Source organism: Natrix helvetica (assembly GCF_964273705.1).
Source record: "Natrix helvetica genome assembly, chromosome: 3".
Lineage (NCBI taxonomy): Eukaryota > Metazoa > Chordata > Lepidosauria > Squamata > Natricidae > Natrix > Natrix helvetica.
Genome location: NC_138549.1, coordinates 116,234,752 through 116,258,531, shown reverse-complemented (window position 1 = coordinate 116,258,531; position 23,780 = coordinate 116,234,752). Strand labels below are relative to the sequence as shown.

The following is a 23,780-nucleotide window of genomic DNA, read 5'->3' as shown; positions in this document are numbered from 1 at the left end:
ATGTGTAGAAATAATGGTACACAAACAAGACAGAGTGATGATACTCTCAAGCTATAAGATATAAAGGAGGCTGCAGAAAAATCATGCTATATATACATTTCACTGAATGAACTTTCTGAATAAATCCCTGACTTTGATATGCTTTCAAAGGAACCCAGTTGCTTAAGCTAGCTCACAAACAAACTATAATAAATGAATACATTTTCACATATTAAGAATGTAAGGGAAGTGTGAGGAAGAAAATAAAATATCCACAAATCAAACCATTATGGAATATTTGGAACCGAGAACAGCTTAAGCAAAATAAAAAGCATAAGAGTATTAGAATTCTCTTTAAACTGAAAATTCTCAGAAGTATTAATGCTTTAGCTTAGATAGTTTGCCTTATATTTCCATTCCAGAAAAGTTACTATTAAAGAAAATTTGTCTCTAATCGCTGGATGTTTTGTAAATATACAGTATATATTAATTGGAATTATCACACGGGGGGGGGGATATTTGGAATACTGACTCCAAATGAATAACATATTTAGGCAGATAACTCTAGAATTTGTTCTTCAATTCACTCTTGCACCTGTTAAGACTGTCAAAATGCACCAATTTTATTTCCTTCTTTTAAACACTTAAAATTAAAATATAACTCTGTTAGCGATTATGCATTTTTCTTTTTTCCATCTATAAAATGAGATCTTCTATCTACTATCCCTTATTATAGACTCCAAAATAGCTCCTCTCTGATATGGAAAAATAAGTTTTGACGTACTATGAATGTGCCCTAAAGTCAGTTCATACGAATATGCCATCACTCCTAGAAAAAGGCTTAACTCTTATAATGGACTTGATCATGAATAAATCCAAAAAATATATACACGCTATTGATAAATAATTAAAGGCTTTTATGACTCTGATTCAGTCTATTGTGGATGAGGTTTCACTCCTCCCGAAAGACCAAGTACGCAATTGGGAAATACTCCTCAGCTGTTACTGTTTTCATAGATGACAGCTATGGTAAAGAGGTGTTATTGCAAGCACAATTAGTATACCAACTGAAACTGTCCCTGAGCAATCCGATCTGATAATGATCTATGCCTGGGTTATCCTTCAAAAGTGTCCACAAGGTGTAACGTAATGGGCACCAAATGTCCAGAAACTATGGAAGTAACTGGTGAAGGTTTTAGAGATCACTTGATCTTTAAATAAGTCGAGGCCTGGACTTTTTTTAGATGAGGCTGCTTCATTATGGGTCTGTCTGGCCGAGAAGTACTGCAGGAAAGGTTCCTGTGGAGATGTCTCCAGTGTCAGAGGGTCAAGAGAGGGTCTTCACTTACATTATTCCCAAGCTTCGGAACATACTGTTGATTTGTTGTCATTCTAAGTTTTAAAAATGTTTTAAGTCATCGTGAATGATTTCTGACCAGAAAGATAGGATGCAAGCACTGTAAATATATGAACACATATACTTCGGTCATTCAGTCATTTTCCCCCCTTCATGATGGAACCAAGATAAAAATATTTCAATCTAATCTTCCTATTCTGTCCTCTCTTGTTATAATTACACGAGTGCCAGTCTTGAGTTAAAAACTGCTTTTTTTCTTACCTGTCTGTTTGCTTCAATATATAGTCCAAGAGTGTTAACTCGGTAACATAGTCCATCTTTCATGATGTGAACATAACAACGAATGTTTCCTCCATGGAATGCCTCTTTTACATCTCCTCTGCAATTGTTCCAGCACATTTTGTCTGTACCCAATTCAAACCAGCTATCACCCTTCATAAAGCTATAAATGTCTGTGGAATACAAATAGATAAATCATAAACATTCCAAATGGAATCAAAGTGAGCATTATCTATGGCACATTCACATTTTTTCTTTTCTTTTGCACAGAATGAATGGGTGGGTAAAGAGTGGCTGAACTTATCCTTTACGAATGACATTATATCACATTGCTCAATATTCCAATCTTTGCCACTGCCCAGAAGAACAATGGACTCTGGGATTGTTGGCCCATAGGTAAAATATCATGACAATGAAACAAACAGTGTGGCTCCATCCACTGGCTAGAAAAAGAGCTGCTTCTGGAAGAAATATCTTGCTAACACCCAAAGATCTCTGTTTTAACTGGGATCAAAGAAACAACAAATAGAAGTATCAGCCAGTAGAAAATGCTTTGTTTTTTCCTCCCAGAAATAAAACTAATTTCTGCTTCAATTGTAAGAGAATAATGTACTTTTGTAATATATGAACAAGGCTCCATACGTTTCTGTCTCTTACATGGCTGTCAAAAGAAAGGAGTTTCTTTCTTTAACAGACCAAAACTCCCTATTTCAGCCAAATTCAGGAACCCAATGTTTGTTTAAACTGATCTGTTAAACAAGCTGACTGCCTTATTATAACAAATGATAACTTCCCAAGTTTGGATATAATACAGAACACTAACTTACTTCTGGCATTATCAAACTGGTCACTCTCATTATCTTTGCTTTCACATTTTCCCATGTTGTTTCTTATCTTTTAAAACTCCAGTGGCAACAATGTCACTTTTATTTCTATATGCAATTTTACCAGATTTTTGATTGAGACAAGCTGCTTTATTTGTCAAGAAGCAGCCTAGAAAGAGCTTATGAATTGGGAGATGATTACATTCCCCATTTTGGAGTAATATTCCCCAAGTGATATTCATTTTCTCCTCCATGGATGTTTTTTTCCCCTTTTTGGGGGGTACTAACCTGTTTTCTGGTCCTTTTTCTTTTGGTCTTGTTCTTTGTGGTCTTGGTCTTGCTGAAATTGTGCAGGAGAGGAAAACTGCTTTCTAACCAAATATGGGATCAATTCACTTCTGATTGAAGTAAATGTCCTAAGGGAATTAAAACAATAGCACTAAGAGATAAAGAGATTATTTACAAGTTCCTGAGAAAACAATGGTTTCTTTCTTATAGTTGATGTTCAAATAGCTGTTCGCAAAATCTAGATTTGAACAAGAGCAGAACATTTCAAGAATAGTCTAAAACATTAGTCTGTAAGTTTGTAACTAAAATATAGTATTGGTCCTCTTTATACCCTTCCAGGACCAATTCTCGAATTCTGTTTTCCAGCTGCAGTTTGTGTTTGCATCTCAGGTGATTTATTTCTGCCTTAATTGCAATGTATCCAGCATGGCAAAATATATTCTCTCTTTTTATAGCCCTGAGCAGAACTTGTAAGTGGTCCATTTTCCCTTTTCTGGGAATTCGTGCTTTCCCCCTGCCTCTCAGCTTCAGCAGCATAACGTTCACAGTCCATTTAAAGGGAAGGGTGGCTTGACACATTCTCAGCTCCCTCTTTGTAAATGCAATCCAACCAGCTGATTTCACTGCAAAATGGAGCTGTCATTGACATTGACTATTTTGATTATTTATAGATCCTTTTAAATGTTTTTGCATGCCCAGTAATGCAGGCAAAGGGAGCTGGGTAAAACTGACCAAACTGGAATGAAACATACCAGGCTATTTAGATGCTATGTTGTTGGGAGAAGCTGTTCCACAGGAGGGAAGCCCACAAGCTCATTTATATGTCCTTTCCTGTTAAATATCCTGGTGATTCTTAGCAGGAACATTGAATGGCTGATTTTGTCTGCCTGATGCATGATCAGAGCACTGAAAAATAATTTGGACATCTGATAAAATGGACTATGTGTGATGAGGCACAAAAACCCTAACCTATACATTAGTTAAGGTGCGACAACATAGTTCTTGCTGCAAAAGATATCACTGGAATCTGTTTGACCTGCAAAGTATTTGAAACACACACTAATATAATTTCCTAGCAGGAAAGAAAAAAAACCATAGAAACTGCTTTGAGTCAAGCTCAATACTTGGTGATGTTATTATACTCTAACATTCTCGAATGTTGTGGAAGTCACATTAGCAAAGCAAAACAAGGTGCTTCATTGCTGGGCTGCTTGGTATATTCCTAGAGGTGGCCTTTGTCCTATAATTTGGTTACAATTCAATATGACCAGAATTGTGCCATGAGGTCCAGCAATGGAAAGGCCTGTCCTCCTTCCTTATCCTGACCTTTAGGGATGTACGAAAGGTAAGTGAGGAGGAAGGTGTGGAGCCCAGTGGAAGGTGTGGGAAACATGTCTAAGGTGCTGCAGAGTGGGAGATGCGGGGGAAAATGGGTGGGGGATGCTGCAGAAGGTCTGTAATCAGCCATAAGGATCAACAATCGTGGGTACATTGCAGCTGCTATAACTTTAAGAGTAGCTTTGAGAGTGGGGTCTGCTATAACCTTGAATGGTTAAGTGACTGATTATAATAAGTTAAGGACGCCTAGAGTTCTAACAGAGAAAGAAATTCTTGTCAATGATTAAAAGTATCTTAAAGATTTAATGATGTTGTATTTCAGAAAACCAAACACAATAGTAAAAAAAAGTAAAGGAAGAGAGGTGAAAGGAAAAGTTAGTTGTGAACCTTATAGGTATAAAGTGAATTCAAATAATAAAACAAGTTATTTCCCCCCCAGCTCTCTAATATTCCAAACTAGAACAATCAGCTATCATTTCTTTCCCCACTGCTATAAAGAAAAGTCATCTCACTTTAAAGAATAAAAACAAAACAATGTCAAGAACAAGGGCATTAGGGAAATAATATTTATATTCCAGCCAACATTAAAATCTCAGTACAAAAGCAGGAAAAATTTCCCTTAATATATATTTCCCTTGCTTGTTCCTTCAAGGAAATGGAAGAGAATTGAAAAAGAGTTAAAACCTCTAGTTAATACCATCTGCCTCTTTGGCTCCTTAAGTCAAAAGTTTGGTTGATTTCACATAATATGGCTTTGGTGAGCATATTCTGAATTTGGAAACTCTCTTGATCAATTTATTCTTTTAAAATGCATGGCATTTCTGAGATAGAGAATCAAGGTTATTGGCACTAATGGAAAAATTAAGCAAAAAAATCTGATTGCAATCCACATCATTTTCCTCTCCCTACTCCCAGCTCCTGATTTACACTTTAAAAAAAATATTTTTGAATAAACACAGATAAAACACACAAAAAACACACAAAACCATCTTCCATTACAAATTGCAGAAAGTGTGTCAATTGGTTACAAAAGCTTCCGTGCATCCCTTCCACAGTCGTCACCTACAATTCATGTCAAATCATATATTTTACATCAAATATATTTATATATATTACTGTCATCATAACTCAACCTTCATTTGACTATAATTGTTTTTACGTCCTTTTATCTAAAATATTCCAGGTTTAAAGCAAAACCACATAATGGCATTCCATTAGCTGTTCCCAATATCATTCAATAACATTACATCTTTATAACATGTTCTAAATAAAAATTGGTTATATTTAATAACAGAGTTTCTAAACCTCCTTTCGTAGTTACCATTTGCAATTTATATCAAATTTCCTCTTATCAAACCAATACATATATATATATATATATATATATATATATATATATATATATATATGTGTGTGTGTGTGTGTGTGTGTGTGTGTGTGTGTGTGTGTGTGTGTTTGTGTGTGTGTGTGTGTTTGTGTGTGTGTGTGTGTGTGTGTTTTCGTAGATTTTCACGGGTGTAGGTATGCTGGTTTTGTTGTATTCGGGTCTTTTCCCGTGTAAGATTGAGATTGTCTTGGCAATGTTTTGGCAAGATCTCACTTGCCATCTTCAGGCTGCTGTCTTTGGCTTAAAATGCGATCGGAGCTGCCGTTTTTCTGTAAATCTTGGTGGGAGGGGATGGGGTGCTGGCTTTGTTTCAGTAAGTGGAATGATTGGTTGTGTGGTTGTATCATGATTGGTAGATTGGTGCTGATTGGTGCTGGCTGTGTGTGCATTGTTGTTTTGTATTGTAACGGCCTGGGTGGTGGGTGGTGTTCGTTTTCCAGCACCTTAAAGCTACAGGACATGAAATCAACTTTGAAGGAGCCAGGTTAATCTCCAAAACAGAACACCTCAACAAGAGAATAATTATGGAAGCCATCGAAATAGAGAAACACCCCCACAACATGAATAAACGTGATGATACCTCCTGCCTACCAAACATCTGGAAACTAGCCCTAGTCAACAAACGAACACCACCCACCACCCAGGCCGTTACAATTACATCGGCCTAATATGCAATACAGCCCTGGTTCGATTCCCAGTAAGGGTATGGCTAGCTGATGAGACCTAAATAGGTTGAAATAGATCTATACTAGTCTCTCTTTATTTATTTATCAGCACAAATACAACACAAATATAAAAAAGGCAACATTAAAAATAAAAAAATATGGTTTTCTATATATTATCATTATCAATCATTTATTTAACTATATCCATTATCACTTCATTTACACTTTTAAATGACAAGTGAAAAGAAATGTTAAAGTCGTCAGATAGACCAGGATATTTTAAATAATTCCATGTGTGTTACTCAAATTATAACCACAGTGACTTTAAGTTTAACACAACATGCCTGCCTTTGTGCCATTTGGCTGTGAAATTTTATGGCACAAGTGGAAGCAAATTTAAACTGCCCCTTGGGTTCAAATCTCTTTGCAAAAAAAGAGAGGAAAAAATAGGAAGACAAAGCTTTTACCATTGTTCTGCTAAGAGATACAAGCTTCCTGCTATGGTACTCCAATTAAAGCACTCACAGTCTAAAGCAAGACTGTATTTCACTATTTCATCTTCTTCTTTTAGAATTTTAAATTATAAACATATTGAACAGGAAAGCAGAAATATAGCATATGAATAGAGAAAATACATAAATAAAACATTGACAGCTGCTTGTTAACAAGTCAGACAATTATTGTAAACAATCACTGGTGAGGTGGATAATCTATATAAATAAAAATGTAATGTTTGTTTGTTCAAAATCTCAAATCTCCGAAAATTCTTCACCGATTGCTTTGAAATTTTGACACAACGTTGCATTCAAATACATGCATGTTTTTATATACATATATTATATAGATGTCACACCTGTGACAGGTAAAAACATGCTTTTCTCCCCTCTCCTCCCTCCGGGCCTTTGCTGTATGAGGCAGGGTGGTGCCTGCGCCATCCCCCCAACCAGCCTCGCCCGGCCCAGCAGCCCCGAGGCCTGACCAACAGCAGTACCCACCCGCCACCCCACTGCACCCACGGGAGACACCCCCAGCCTCCCTCCCACGCTGGGGTCTGGAGGGGCTGCATCCAGCCCGTCGTTCCGGAGGCTGCCTGTCGCGGGGAGCTTGGAGGGCGCCAGGTCGGGGCCTGTGGGAGCGTCCTCCGTGGCGGCTTTTGCAGGGGCCACCGTGGCTCACTTCCATGCCTCTGCCGGGGGAGCTGTGGCCAGTGCAGTGAGTGGCAGGGCCCGCCAGGTGGGCAAGACCCTCACGAACCTTGCCGCTGCTGGTAACGGCATGGCCCTGCCCGGAGAGAACCACCCTGGGAATGTTTCTTTCTTTGCATGCTTTTGGTAAATGTGCCCGGTCCAACGTCTTTCCAGCAATTGAAAATTGTTTCTCACATGGACAATTATATGTTGCATGTTCTAGAATCAGCAAACCAGACAATCTCTATATCTGCACTGACAATGGAACAACAAAAAATATTGTATACCCACAAGCCTTGTGAAATTAAGCGTTAGAAACTTGCGCTTTCTCTTTTCTTTCTTTTCCATTTAACCAGACTGGGCCACAGCAACGCGTGGCCGGGTACAGCTAGTGTACTAATAAGAATCTTACAAAGGAACTAGTTACAATAATAAACTTTAGCCTCTTCATTTTCTATTGCTTTGTCTATTTTGTGGTCCCACTAGTCTTGCTACTTGTTACTACTTTGTCATGCCACTGTTTGTAGTCAGTATTATCTTGCAGCAGCTAAGTAAGTGATCCACTGTTTCTTCAGCTTATTTGCAGAGGTGGCATTTGCTGTCTGTTGTCGTCTTTTCAATTCTGGCTTCGCGTGTATTAGTTCTTAAGGCCTGGTCTTATGCAGCTCCAATCAGCACCTGTGTCTCTTCAATTTCCCTGCTGTTAGCCATTGCCAGGTGTTGTTATTATCTGCTTTGCCTATTTTTTATGTACTGGCCATGTAATATTTTGGGTTGCTATGTCTCTTTTCTGTTCTTCATTTTTTCTTTCCTGTAGACCAATTTAGTCCCTCCTGTACTCAGTTAAGTCTTCATGATATACTAGCCTTAAGGCATCTTCTTCACTGTTCCTCAGATATTCATCCAATGCCCCTTTTTCTTCAACTGTCTGGTGGACTTGCAACATTCCATACCCACCTATTTTCCTTGGCAAGTAGAGTCTGTCAATTTCCCTGCATGGATGTTTTAGTTCTGCTTGAGTTTAGTCAACGATTCCAGCTGTATATCTAATGACTGGAATTGCCCTGATATTAATTGCCTTATGTTGTTAATTACTGCCACTGAGTCAGGACCTTAAGATCTTTTTCACTTTCATGACGTATTCACTTCTAACCTCCTTCTTGATTTCAGCATGTTTGATATTATCATCTTGAAGGATGCCCAGGTATTTGTAGTAATTGTCTTCATCCAGTGTCTTGATATAATTTCCAAAGGACATTTTGATTCCTCCAGTTTTCATTATTTTTCTACTGTTGATGATGAGAGTGGCTCATTTATCCAATCCAAATGCCATTACAATATTTTGGCTGTATATATGAAGTGCTGAGTAGCGATTCAGATGGTTTTTCATACAGCTTCAGCCCATCCACGTAAAGGAGGTAGGATAGCTGGGCAGATGTTTTGGATGTTTGATAGCCATGCCCTGGCTAGTTCAATATTGCTGAAGAGGAATTAGTGCAATGACAAAGAGTAGTAAGTCTGATAGTAAATCTCCCTGAAAGATTCCTTCCTTGATAAGTCTATCCCCACTTATTAGTAATTACGTCCCCTACTGACCTTTGCATAAAGCTTCTGATATTTCTACTAAATCTTGTTTCTAGGCACTTGATTATCCAATCATGTGGCAGAGTCAGATGTCTTCTTGTACTCAATTCAGCTTTCCTTTGCTTTACAGAACAGCAAAGTTGTAAATGTGTGGCCTGATCAGAGATTTTTCATCACTGTGGGAACTGTGAATGGTTGCTAAACCAGACAGTTACTAAATAAGAACGATATCTGTATTTTAAATTGGGCTTGTTTTAAACTGTATATTTTAATAGATTTGTAGGCACCTAGTAAACTGTTGGTGCTTTAAAAAAAGTATCAGAAAAAAATGTAGAAGTATTACTGAGCTAGATAGGGGAAACAAGGCGCTAGAATATCTTCTTTTTACAATTTAATAGGCAAAGCGTTCTAAAGAATATTGAATTTGTAGTGTATGTTCTAAAAAAGTGATGAATAGAACAAAAAGTTATTTTTCATATTTTCAGAATATGAAAGAATATTACAAAGAATATTAATAAGGCTAGACCTCAATTGTATGCTGCGAGGATAGTTTTACAGAAGACCCATGTTTTGGGCATATTCTACCGTTGTGTTCATTTGGTTTAATATTTATAAGATTTTTTAAATGGTGTTGGAATAAGAAAAAATTTAGAGATGAGACTGCTGCTAAATTATATATAAAACATTTGGAAGTGAAGTATGAAGAATTCTAGATTTACAGTGTGTGGTCTGTGGCTAGACAGGCTGCTTTCCTTCAATGGAAAGACTAGTACACCTGCTGTAAAATCCTAGATTAAAGACATATGTTTATCCTCCACATGTGAATTGGTCTCCTGTCAACACAGTGGAAAGGTCCAGTCAACGTTATTTTACGTGATCAAAATTTTCCTCACTGTTTGATAATTTCTTTTGGTCTGTTTTCTATGTATTTCATAATTATAGTTTACCTTTATTCCTTTAAGGTCCACTTCTGTTTGTTATTCTTAATTTTATTGGATTTATGTCTTATGTATAAGCATTAAAAAGCAGGGGGGAATATTGCATTTATAAATTATCTCTCTCTGAAGCAATCTAAAACTTTCTGTGTGTGTGTGTGTACACTGGCATGAGGAAAAGCAAACACTTGACTAGCCATTATTACAAAAAGTGATGCGAACAATAGGAATGTTTTATTGTGACTATGGCTAATTGTAAACAGTGATCTCACCAATCTGTACCTCAAATTCCTTACAGAGCATGATCATTGTATACCAAATACAAAACAAAAAGCAACAGTTATATTTGTAGTGTGTATTGCACATTAATACTAATCACAGGTGGCTTTGGCCACCAACAGTTAAGTGTATAGGAAGAAAGGAACCCAAGTGGAGGGCACAGCAGGAAGACTAATCAAGGTATTTCAGGTTGTGGAAAAACCCTTCCAAATGGGCTCCTTTTATGTCATAAGCTGGAATTTTCAAAGAACTCCAAACAACAGCTGTAGATGTAAATGGCTCTGCCAGCTGCAGATTGGACACAAGTAGAATTAGAAACATTCAAAGCAAATTCATGTAGATTACAGCAAAAATATCCGAAGGATTTGTTGCAGCTGCAAATTCCCCCAGTGTGGGGCTAGGATTGGATGTGGCCACAAAGAGAATGAAGAACAGGTGAGCATACAACTATGGAAGAGCAGTCCTGATGCACTTACAGTACTAGCCAAAATTGTGGAAACCTTTTGAGGGAAAAAGTGTATTTTTGAGGTTTGATAGCTAATAACACCACCTTTTTTTTTGGAGTAGTACCATAAAATTATATATCAATGGAAAGATAATTTAATCAAGAATGTAAGGCAACAAAGGTAGTTCAATTATCTGTATTCTATGAAAGGTTATAGGTCAGAAGCGACCCAGCCTTAAAACCCAGTTAAGAAGCAATCATTCAATCAATCTTGGTTTCACATTATAACAGCTGCAGAACTAAAAGACTTTGTTCACTCCATGGGAAGACATTGTAAGACAGTAATTCATGCTAAAGGTTACCCAATTAAGTATTAACTGACATGGTGATAATTTTTGTATATCTTGTTTTTTCTATAGTGATAATTTTGGTATATCTTGTTTTTTCTACGTGTTTCACTTTTCTTCTTTATAACTGCTATTCTAATAGAAAATCCTTCATAAAAATATTGCATTACATTCTTGATTAAATTAACTTTCCATTGATATATAATTTTATGGTACTACTCCAAAAAAAGTGGTGTTATTAGCCAACAAACTTCAAAAATACACTTTTCCCCAAAAATTTCCACAATTTTGGCCATTACTGTACATCTAATTCTCCTCCATTTTTATTAATGATTCCGCCCGCTTCCTTAAAGAAACCCACAGGATAGATTCTATCCTCGGAGCCACGACTAATACTAAAAAGCATAATGTAACTGTCCTAGGTATACTACACAGACTAGTAGCAGCCACTGAGAACCTGACTAGTAGCCACTGAGAACTAATCTTATTTTCGTTTAAAAGCATCTAGGTTTTTGGGATAGCACATTTCACAGCTAACTCTGCTATGCAATGAAAAAAATATTTTGTTTGTCTTGAATCTCCAGTAAGCTAGTTTTATTTATTTTTTCATAGTGTAATTTTTTTTCAACACACTGGCCCTTTGTGGATTTATATTCCAATTTATTATGAAATGTATAGCTGACTTTTCACTCTTTATAAAGTAAAATCACTATTAAAATCAAGATCACTATCATTAACTGCATGAGCACAGAGACAGCATCTTTTAAAATATATTATTTGCCCTCCATTTAAAAATGCTTTTTGCTTATGTTCCTTTGAGTGCCTTACTGTTTCCCCTTTAGGGCTGTGGTCTTTTTTCACAGACCCAGCACCATGACTCTAGAATAGTGTTTTTCAAACTTTTAAGATGTGCGGACTTCAACTCTCAGAATTCCCCAGTCAGCAATCTACACATTACTTTAAGAAGTTGCCAAGTTTGAAAAATACTGCTTTAGAATCAGTTTCATCCTACCCTTTGCTCTTCAAAATTATTTGGCTTTTAAAGAGATTTTAGAAATATGTATTATTATTATTGGGTTCTGGTTATTTTACCCTATTCCCATTAAGACTGGTAATCTTTGGGGTATTTATTTTATGTGATTCCTGCATATATGTGTGCTCTGCAATATGATAGGACACTCATTTAAATATATGTTGTTGCATTGTAATTTTAATTGTTGGTATTATTGGTCAATAAGTTATAAATTAATTTTATTGAGTAGAATTTTGTAACTATTATGTAACTTTTTTTATCTGCACCGTCCCCTAGTAAAAGTGAGTTACAGTAGTACAATCCCAAGGGCAGGATTAACTATAGTACTTGAAGATGAATTGGCAATTCATTCTCGAAAAGTTTATTTATACATAAAATTAATGTATTAGTTGTACTGTCGTTGAGATGAGAATTGCAATAAAGTAAGCTTGCAGCAATTCTGTTCCCAGTTGCAATTGTAGATTGAGGACTATTTGGTACAACCATGCATTATTATTGTGCATAAATAAATATTCTGAGAATGAATTACCAGTTTATCTTCAAGATAACAATCCAGGCAGTCTTGGTTGTTGTTGTAACTTCAGATGTGTGGGTCATTATGTGAGAAGCAGAGGCTGTCCCAGGTAAAGCTATGGAGGTGCTGCAGCAAGGTATGGGAAGCTCTGGGAAGTCCAGTGCAGGTCGCACAGAAATTGTTGTTGTTGGTGGTGTTGTGGTATGGGTGTAAGTTCAGACAGGTTACATAAAGAGAATGAAAGGGTGAGTGCAAGCACAGGGAGGCCAGAGAAAGAAGGTGGGAGGTTTGTGTGAATGCAGGGAGGCAAGGAGGGCCAAGAAAAGAGAGCTGGGGTGCATGCAAGCAAAGGAGGATGCGGTGCATGAAAATGAAGAAAGGCAGTTATTAAGTAACCTGCGGTCTTCCCTGCTGGCATCCCCATGGATCTTGCCTGTGGGAAGCCAGCAAAGAAGGATCCCAATGGCAATCACATGACCCAGGGATGCTGCAACTGGTTATAAGTGCAAGCTGGTTGCCAAGCATTCAAATTTTGTTCACGTGACTGCGGGAGCATTGTGTCCTGACCGAGGCTTCCCAAGAACATGAAGCAAACTCCTTGTCCAGATAAAAACCCCTTTTATTAATTTACTGTGAATTCTGCTCATTCACATCCAGCAAAGTCTTTCAAGGGAGGATTTACAGTGAAAGACCTTACCTGACTTGGACAGCTAACTGACCGATATCTGCAAAATTTGGCAAGGAGTCTCGGAGAGTCGCAAACCAATTAAGTAAACTAATTGTCTCCTGCAATCTCCACTCCTCTTTTATTTCCTCTGGGAGGGGTCATTCATCGTCCACCTGTGGCCTTACTCCCAAGTTGGCTCCTGATTGTTAGCTCTTCCCTTCATCTGGCAACTCTGCGCATGCACACACTGGGAACAGGCTCCAGCTGTTCGTCTGCCTCACTGATGTCTGACTCTGAAGGCATCTGATAACTGGCATACGGCTCTGGCCGCCTCTTTGCCTCTGACATAGAGCCATCATCAGAGCCTTTCCCAGACTCCAGGACTGGCCCATGTTCCACCCCAACCTCCTCACTGCCCGAATCTGCTGCCAGCTCTGCTGGCCGTTGGCGGGTCACAACACATTGTAACAGTAAAAAGTTTGAGAACCCATTGTTATTCACTTCGTTCAGCACCCACCACAACTCTGCACAGTTGCTGAACAAACAGTTATAATTTGAGGGCTACTTGAAGTAAATGCTAATCATCCCTAAAACTTTTCCTGTGACCATCATTTAAATTTTCAGTAAATCTGCAGGAATGGTCTCCATTTAGCTACATTTTTTATATTTTTCATCTTGTTTGGCCATTTCATCTATTTGTCTGCATTTTAATTCCTAAATTGTAATCTGTTCAATTTCTCTTTTCACATGGAAAATACTCATTATACAACCTGAACATTATCAGGAAGACATCAGTCATAGAACTGACGTGCTCTCTCTTCAGTATCTCTCTCTTCAGTATCCACACAGCAAGCATTCTTTTACAGACATTTTTCCGGCAGGCAAGAAGAAAAAAGAGAAAGAGAGAGAGAGAGAGGGAGAGAGCATGCATTAAAGCCAGAAGAAGTCTGACTCTGCCAGACCTCCCTCACAGTCCATAGGCCTTGCCAGGAAACACAGGTGACAGCGTGAATGATAAAAAGGCATTGAAAGGGAGAAAGCAAAACTACAGACTGGTTTAGTCTGGGCAATATCTTAATGTAAACCTGCAGGGGCCTCTGTGTACAACATACCACAAAGCAAATCAAGCAGAAGCCCGTGGACAAAATTTACTCTCATCAACCAAAACACAGCTCCTACCCTCTGGCGGTCTTGGTGCTATTCGTGGAAGGTACAGAACTTTGAAGATTTTTCTTCACAGCATTCCTTTCAGTCTGCAGCTCAGATGGGAGAAAAATAATCTTTTTCTGGAACAGCTTTCCAGAAAAGGTCACAGTAAAGATCTTGGGAGACTGACTGAGGGAAGGAGGAAGGGAACTGTAGAGGAAGCGGCTTATCAATAGCCAATGTTTTCAACCACCCATTAAGGCTCTTTTTTCTTCTTTCCCAAATCATATTTGATACTTTGCTTCTCTGAATACAACCAAGCCAAGAGTTTCCGCTTGAACATTAAAAGCTTTTTCTGAAAAGCAGATTAACTTTGCTCGGGAAACTGCTCCGTGTAGGGCTATTAAATTTGACATTTATAGGTTCAAAAGTAACAAAATATGACAAAACTAATTATCTAACTTATTACTCTTTAGAATTTATCCACAAGAGTTGTTCCTAATCATCCTCACATCATTTCTTGTGCTCTGAGTAGCTCAAAGTTCTATTTTGCCCTTCTTGTTTCCACGTTCTAGGGATGGGAAAGATCCAAATTCAAATCTCTAGCCTTCAAATTCACCATCTTTGACTTCTTTGATAAAGGGTTTGGGTTGGTAAAACAGAACAGGAAAGAAGTAGACATTGATTTGAATTTATTGGGGAAAGGGGAAGACAGAAATGTAACAGATGAAAACTAAAAATGTAGTTTTTGTGTTTGGATTTACATTTAGGTACCTATAGAAGGGGAAATTAGTACCTCAGGGTTGAACTGGGGATTTCCTGGTATCCTCTGAGCTTGGGTGTTTTCTTACAGACATTTCATTACTAAACTAAGTAGCATCATCAGGATTTAGTTACAGTTATCAGGAGTAAAAAATGTTAGAATTAAACAACTTTAAGTTTATCTATTGCTATTCCATTTGATAAGTTGGCTAGACTATAATTTCAATTTCTTTAGCCCTGAAGGCTTCTGTTTGAAATAATCCACTTTCTCCAACTGGAAAGATTCTGAATCAATCCAAAGGTGCTTTTTCAAAAAGGCAACTTTTTTTTTTCCCTTTGAAAATGTTTCAATGCTCATCCAAGAGGCTTCTTCAGTTCAGCTCAGAAGGGGGGGGGGGTGTAGAGGTAAATATACCTGTAGAAAGGAGCTATAGGTCACATCAATAGTAATTGGGATAGGGAACTCCATTGCTAAACAATGAGATTCTAAGATGTACTTTCATGGGGCCACACAGTCCTTTTAAGGCAGTTCTGGCACTATCAGTAGCTGTTGTTAGGCAAATCCTACCTTGTCATAGAATCCCATGCTCATATGATCACCATTTGCAACCTTCTACTGGATTTCCCATTGATTTTGCAATCACAGCAAAAGTGGAAGTTGGAAGCAGGTGGTGAAGGTTGCAAATAGCGGTTCTTGGAGAACCTTATTCAAGAGAGTAGGTGCTATGCCATATACTGTATAAGGTGCCTTTCCAGATTCCAAACGGATGGCAATGTTTAACTGAAGAAATTTGGAGCAAACTAATCCTGCTCCAAACTAATCCTGAAGTGACCAAGAAGATACCAGGGGAGACAGATGGTCCCTCGTGTACCTGGGCCTTGTGCCTTTAAGGCTTTGTAGGTAATGAGTAGCATCCTGAATCACATGTGGAAGCAAACTCACAACCAGTGCAGCTGGTGGAGCAGAGGGTACACCAAGGCATGCCCATTACTGTCCATGCTGCCACATTCTGGACCAGTTGAATCTTCTGGTGATCTTCAATATTAATGATCTGTCATATTTCAATAAAGAGAAACCAAACTGATCAGACCATTACATGAGAATTAAGAAGAAAGTAGTGTCTTTTCTTTTGATTTATATCTCAGGAACTAGTAACTTTTTTTTCAAACTGCAGCAACCTAACTGCCTGTCTCATATTGATAGCAAAGAATGTAGCCAATTAAATCTTTACCTTACATCTTGTACAGATCTATCTTTCCTGCAGCTATGGTTGGCATGCAGCCAATGGCGAGCCAGTAGTAGTTGTTACAACAACTTTACCATGGATTTATTACTAAGGAGAGTACAGATAAAATAAATCAGCGGTACTATAACATGTTATCTAATCTATTTAATCTAATCCAATCTAATATATCAAAATATAAAATAAGTAGCCTCTAAACTAAAAGTCTGGTGAACATAAAAATATCAAGTTCATACATTCAAACACATATGTAAGAATTGTTTTGAAAATGATTTTGTAGAGGTCCTTGCAAAGAAACATTCTTAGGACTATTTTAAAGACTTTACACACCACCTGATCTGTTTCTGCCTGTCTGGCTCTGTCATAATCTACCAAGAATTTTAGGGGAAGAGGGAATAAAAGTAGGGTTTCTTACTACAGAAAACTATTTTACTTGTAGGAAACTTCTTTGCACATTGGTCATCCTTCACTTCCTTACCTGTCTGTAAAGTACAGATAAAATTATCATCTTGACTATATCACGTGGCCATAACATTTAAACTCTATCCTTAGCATCTTATCTTTTTCTTTAATTATCATCACCTGTGCCTTCTGCAGTATTTCAAGGGAGCAGAATATTATGGAACACAGCTGTTTCAGCTCCAGCAGCATCTGGAGCAGGTGGGACTGAAAGTTATGCCTGGGGTTCAGCTTTAAGTTACTTCTAGTTTGAGGTGAGTACATAGCTCTTCATTGCGGCTAAACCATTATAGCCAGGATCTCCCTCTTCTTCCATAAAAGGATGCCTTTCTTCCTCACAGTAGGTGGTCTCAATTTCATATTAGGAACACCGCAACATACACAGGATGTATCAAAAATAGCCAACATGAGAATTTATCCCAAGGATTGGATTTACAAATAGACAAAATAATGTGCAAAAAGAAGACCCATACAAAAGGAATAGAAATACTCATATTACTGCTGAACAAAAATGCCTTAATAGATATAAATGAACACAAAAGAAGGCACATATTAAGTTTCAGTATGAAGTCAACAAGATTATTAGTTCAGTGTGGGAATCCTCCATTGTCTAATGCTACTGGGTGGAAAGTTACCATCATATACAAAAGGGAGGCAGGGGAGGTAATGAGTTGGATTTAATTTCCAGTGTCCAAACAAGTTGTTTAGGTCTTGTCAATTAGAGTTAATTGTCTAGCATTCATGTTGAATAAACTTGCCCCTCACTTGATATATTCCAGAGAGCAGACATCCTGCAGATAACTCTCTGTTAAATGGAACTTGTCACTGTCGCCTTCCTCTTTAAACTGATTTCCCACTAAGAGCCAACAAAGTTTGGGTGGCCGTGATGGCTAACAAAAAATTGTGGTCACTTACACATGTCCAACGTCTGAAGGACAAATAGAAATGCTCCATAGCACCCCTCCAGCTAAGGAACGGGAAGAAACTGAGTGATTCTTTATGCAACAAGCAGAGAGAGAAACTTTTTAGTTTACCCCTTCTCTTCTTCGAGCTGGGGGAGACCTCCCCCCCCGATATCAGAACCACCACTGACTTTCTCTCCTTTCGACGAAAACTGAAGACTCACCTGTTCCGTTTAGCCGGCCTGGACCATTCATAACCTCATTATACCTCTTGGCAGATATATTTTAATTGGGTAATTTTAATTGGGTATCTTTTAAGATTGTTTATATACTGTTTTTATCTGCTTTACCTGTACAGTGTTGTATTGCCTCCTCTTCTATGTTTTTATGTTTGCATGTTTGTAGTCCATTTTATCTATTTCATTTGACTGTACACCGCCCCGAGTCCCTTTGGGGAGAGGGGGCGGTATAAAAATCGAAATAAAGGTAAAGGTAAAGGAGCTCAAAATGAGTGAGATGCAGTAGATATAGTTATGATATCTTTAAGAAGCTATGTGGCAAATCAGAGGTGGGGAAGAGAATGATGCCATGCATTTTTTTTAGAAGCTCTTACCTTTTCAATGCAACTGGCCTGCATAATCTTCCTCCGACACAATTATTTTTAAAAACATATAATTAAACCTTACAGATGAGGCTTCATTTCTATGTTCTGCAACATAAGTGGTACCAATAACGACGGTAAGGAGCACCTTTAAGAAAGTTTCATCTCACACTCTATTCTTTCGTTTTCTCGGACACCTTTGCTCATTGTCCATCTGATTTCAGTGCTAGAAAGGCAGTGGAGAGGCCCCTGGAAAAACTCAAGTTTTTGTTTTTAAAGGGATTGCTGAGTCTGAGAACAGGATTGGAATAACTATATGCATATGTTCAAAACTGAAACATGGTACCTAAGAGGAAGTAGGAAGATGAAGGGATCTTCTCGGTATTTTCTGCTTCTCTTTCACTTCTTTTATACACGTGAGAGCCCATAAGTAGAAAATGAGGTAGAACTCCTGCAATGCATATCATTAAAATGCACAGTGTATTCCTTGATATTCCATGAGCATAAAAAGAAGGCTCATGGGTTATCAAGGGATTGCATCCATGTGATCACAAATTGAAGAGGGTGTTTTTATATTTAAAGCAAGAAAAACACTAGTTGGATATTGTAATCCCGTATATTAGCAAGGCCAAGGATGTTTCCAGTGTGACATTCAAGCATTTTTGAAGTGCATTTGGGTTCTAGATCCTTTTCCTTACCTGTTCTCCACAAGGAAGTCTATGACACATTTCTTCAAACAGTACAGATGAGCATCCATCAAACCTGTCCTAATGTGCATTCGTGAATGCCTGGAGAGGAAATAACAGAGAATGAAGTCACTTAGGTCTGCATTCCAGAGTTACTTTAAGAGCGCCACTTTAAAATTTCTTGATGGTAAAATTTTACAAGGGCCATCTGTGTTCCCAAACCTTTGCTATGGAATTAGTGGAGAGGTGAATTGTGATGGCTCCCATGACTTTAATTTGTCATACAAACACACACCTGCTTATCCAGTTTGTCACTGATCCCATTCTGTAAGTACATCAGGCTCTAATCCTTGAAAGCTGATGTTACATTAAATCTATGCCACGTTGTTCTGCAGGAGACTTCTGTTTAAGGTTTGGTATCAAAGGGAAAGACTGATATGAACTGCAGCAACAATTTAAATTAAAAATACCAATATTGCCTAATATTATTTCTTTTAAAAAAACATTTTTATTTATTTTTGAACAAAGACAAACAAACATAAAAATAAAAAAGCCATCTTCCATTACAAATTGTAGAAAGTGTGTCAGTTGGTTACAGTATTTCCATGCATCTCTTCCATAGTCATCACCTGCTTTTCATATCAAATCACATATTTTAAATTCACATATATTCATGTATATCACGATTATTATATCTCAACCTTAATTTGACTATAATTGTTTTTACATCCTTTTATATATAATATTCAAAATCTAGACTAGGATTATATGATAACATTCTATTAAATCATCCTAAAATCATCCAATCACAATACATCTTTATAACATATTCTAGATAAAGCTTTTAAACCTCCTCTCATATTCTCCATGTGTTGTTCATATAAAATTTCATATTATCAAACTAATATATCTATATGTATTGTTATCATTATTAATCATTATTTAACTATAGCTATTGTCATTTCATTTTATACATACTAATAAACTAAATTTAGCTTAATTTTTATTATACATTTTCATTGCATCAACCTGTATCTTTCTAGTAATAGTGCAGTCTTATATCTCTTGCCATATGTAGCATTAATATTCTAGTTACTTTCTTAATAAATCTTGTATGAACTTCTCTTCGCAACATGTTGTTCCTTTTGTATCTCATAAAAGCTCGAAACCCAACATCTGCTCTTTCCATCAGCTTATCTTTGGTTATCACTGGTGCTTTCTCTCCTTATCTCCGTCAATTTTTCTCTCTTTTCTTTTGTGCTTTTAAGTCTGGGGTAGAATTCCAATCCATCTATCTCCCCTTTCCATATTCCGCTCTTGAATTGCCTAATATTATTTCTACAAATTATTTGCAATGTTTCTCTGATTTTTTTCTGCTTCCATACAAATACATTTTTTTCAAATAAATTTTACCAGTTTAATTTGTTTACTACTTTCTTTTTGGAAAATACAACAGAACATGACATTTACAGAATATTATTATTTTGGTAACAACAAATATTTCTAACCATAAAATGTACTGGTTCCTATTGATTGTTTCCATTGAGTTATTTTCTAAAGTTGAATGTATGAATTTTTGAGAAAGCTTTAGGAATTGTGATATCATGTGTTTTATATAACCTTTGTCCAGATAGATAAGTGTGCTCAACTTGTAGCTTATTTAGTAACAGGAAATATAACCTATTTGAAATAGAATTTCAAAAAAAAAATCTCTCTCCATTCTTTTAATCAGTCTTACCCAATCCAATGCTATCACATTAGAAAAGCACTAAGTTGGGGAAAGCTACTTTCAGTCTCCTAAGAAAACAAATGAAAGGAAAAGAGAAATTCAACCTTTTTTTGATGCAACTGAAGATTTTTTTATGAGGATTCTAAATATTGGCTCTAAGCATATAATACCTCTAAATAAAGAATGTACAGTAGACCTTGCTTAATTTCCCTAATTGCGACTTCTAAGTGAAGTGGCTGTTAGGTGGAACATCACATGGAGGCACTACTTAGCAAAGGCAGTTTCAGTAGATCTTATTGTGATTGTTATGGGAGAACCGTTCCATCATTAGGTAAGAGCAACCCTTCTCCTGCCTCGCTGCATCCGCCTCTGCTTCAACACTCCCATCCACCTATCCCTCTCCCGTTTCTGTCCTTTTGGCTGCCCTGCACCATCTTTTTCCCTCCGAGATGACAAAGGACAGTGGAGGGCAGGGCAGTCAGAAAGGACAGATTTGAGAGAGATAAGTGGGTGGATGGGGAGTTGAAATGCTCTTGTGGGTGTAAATGATAGCAGGCTGATAAGCACCCAAATTTTGATCTCATGACTGCAGGGATGCAGCAATAACTGTAACTTTGAGGACTGGGCATAACTACCATGTGTTCAGCACCATCATAGTATCAATCAGTTGCCGAATGAATGGCTGGTAAGCAAGAAATATCCGTACTCATTTTTCAGCATAGAACAATTCAAAATGGCAATTTCAAATTCGTCGAAGACTTTGTAAGTATTTAGTTGTAGGAGAGCAATTGACCAGGTGATCTTTATATCTCCTTTGAGCATAAATCTTATTTTTTCCATTAATCCCTCCATAATTTAGTAATTCTAAGATACAGAAAGAGATATACAAAAATGATAAACCCACAAAAATACTTGTACTGGCATACATAGACTGCTACTAAAAGACCCCAAAGAGGACCCCAATTCTTAGTTAGAGTTGGAAGTGGTCGTAGATTCAAAAAACTATTTTCCACCATGTACCTTACCTCTGGCCACAAAAAAGTTGCCTGTCCTTGCAAAATACCAATAGCAACACACTTAAATAACTATTCCAGATTTGATCCTACTGTAATTCTCTCATTTGTATCCCTGATCGAAGATGAACAATCCAAAATGCACAAGTATATGGATATATCATCAGAAACAAGCCCACTAAATTTAAGGGGATTTCCATCTTAATAGGCATGATAATTATCTGGAGGTACTGCTGAACATAACACTTAATATTTTGTAAGAGTGTTTTATGTTGAAGAATGTTTCACAAACCAAGTCTCCTCCATTACCTTCAATGATAGGAGAGCTCTATATGTTCCTTACACAACAGATGCGAAGTTCATGAAACAAGTATGAAATTTTTGGATTTTAACCAGAATATTTATTATCTGCTCTGAGGATTTACAGTTCAGTGTCTGTATTACACCTATTTGTTTAGCAAGGTACCATATATCAGCTACTGCCTTTGAAAAAGCCCTTGGAAAATTCAACTCTTTCTCTATCCTTCTTAATTGGAAAATGCTACAGATTCTGAAATTCTCATTTGTTGCTATCCAAATCCAGGGCAACTGCAAGTCACATTCAACAACAAAAGCCCCATATGCATTCCATGAACAGCACAAAGCAGGAAACACCTCCTTCATCTGGGCTTGTACACCACAAAAAATAACAGGGTTTTTGTTTATATCTGAGTTTTAAGAGAGCAGTTCCAGAAACTGCAAGTTCTTACATGTTAATATTGATTTAATTATCCTGCATAGCACATTTTGTTTGTGTTAAAAAGACCTCCAACACATTTATTAAAATGGAGTCATAAATGTTAACTGCTTGCTCAACGACTTGAAGATGACCAAGGGAAGATATTTCAAATCATTTGAAAACTTATTACAAGTAAATGCAACATGTATTGAGTGAGTTCAGTCTGCATTTAATTAAAAAAATTATCCAGACAGTCAATCAGATCATACAAATATTGCAACCACGCCAACAATCAAATACAAATTAAAGTTACGAAAGAATTCTAGAAATACAAACCCTGAAGCACTCCAACTCTATTCCTGGCAATGAGGACAAATTTCCATGTTAAAACAAACGTAGCCACCAACAGGATTTTAAAATAATGCCCCATTTAAGCAAAAGTGGCTCCTCCCATTTGGAGGCTAAATTAAGATTAAACTTGCAACTTAACTAATACATGCTAATTGAACAATATTGAAATATTCATAATTATTCTTTAAATGTTTATTTGCCTAGCCCTAAGTGTTACCCAGATCAGTTATGGTTACATTATCATAAAGCATAAAATATAAGGCAAAAAGATACCTAAACTTAATAGATTAATAGAAAATTCTTTCAGAAAATGTCATGTTCACGTGGCTACTGATTATGATCTAATGAAGTATGAATGAGAAATATACCGATACAGGCAATCTGTTCATTCATTGTAGTCCTCATTTTCTATAAGGACTAAGGGCTGATCTGCATGACTAGGCTACCATGTTAGGTGCTTCTTGAGAGCAGAAACATACAATGACAACCATTACTCAACCTTGCCCCCTGGCTTGCATCTAAAGTAGTGTTTTAGGATTCCTACCACTATAAGCAGGGTGTCCAGTTTGCATTCTGTGTACCTTTATTACAATTAATTACTGTGTGCTGTGGTAGGAATGCCCCCTCCCATTCAGTTACTAGTTGAGCTAACTTCTAGGCTAAGGAACAGAAAAAATAAATGGAAAAAAAAGATGTGTCCCCCCCCCGCCCAGTCCATGGATTGGTGCACAATTTGAGGCAGAGCCAATACAGAAAGGTCCATACAAAAGAAAAGATCTGTCAATGGAATCCATATGTTCTCTACTCAAAGATTTACTCATGGAAAGCAAAGCCATTGTTGCTTCATTTCCTGGTATGGGCCATAGGAATTAACAAAAAAAAAAAACCAGAGGAGGCCACTAATTGGAGGCCACAGTCCAGAGAAAATACCAGGTCCTTATGATGGTCAAAGCAGAGGAAGTAGCTGAAATCTGGGACAGATTCTTAAACCAATTTTATTTCTGGGAATCAAGCCGCTTAAGAATGCAGTGTGTGAAAAAGCCCTAAGCAAATAAGAAAAC

The 23,780-nt window shown here is 37.2% G+C and overlaps 1 protein-coding gene across 5 annotated transcripts in view; it reads right to left on the bottom strand.

Moving 5' to 3' along the window:
• EIF2B3 (eukaryotic translation initiation factor 2B subunit gamma) overlaps window positions 1-23,780 on the bottom strand; it is a gene marked incomplete at its 3' end in the record, with an annotated part of 102,782 nt that overhangs the window by 40,151 nt on the left and 38,851 nt on the right. For all 5 annotated transcript variants that reach the window (XM_081948318.1, XM_081948315.1, XM_081948319.1 and 2 more), the window contains exons 6-8: window positions 18,921-19,010; window positions 2,728-2,855; window positions 1,598-1,788 (exon numbers count right to left, since the gene is read on the bottom strand). In XM_081948318.1, coding sequence (XP_081804444.1) covers window positions 1,598-1,788; window positions 2,728-2,855; window positions 18,921-19,010 — 409 coding nt within the window. The remainder of the gene's footprint in view (window positions 1-1,597; window positions 1,789-2,727; window positions 2,856-18,920; window positions 19,011-23,780) is intronic.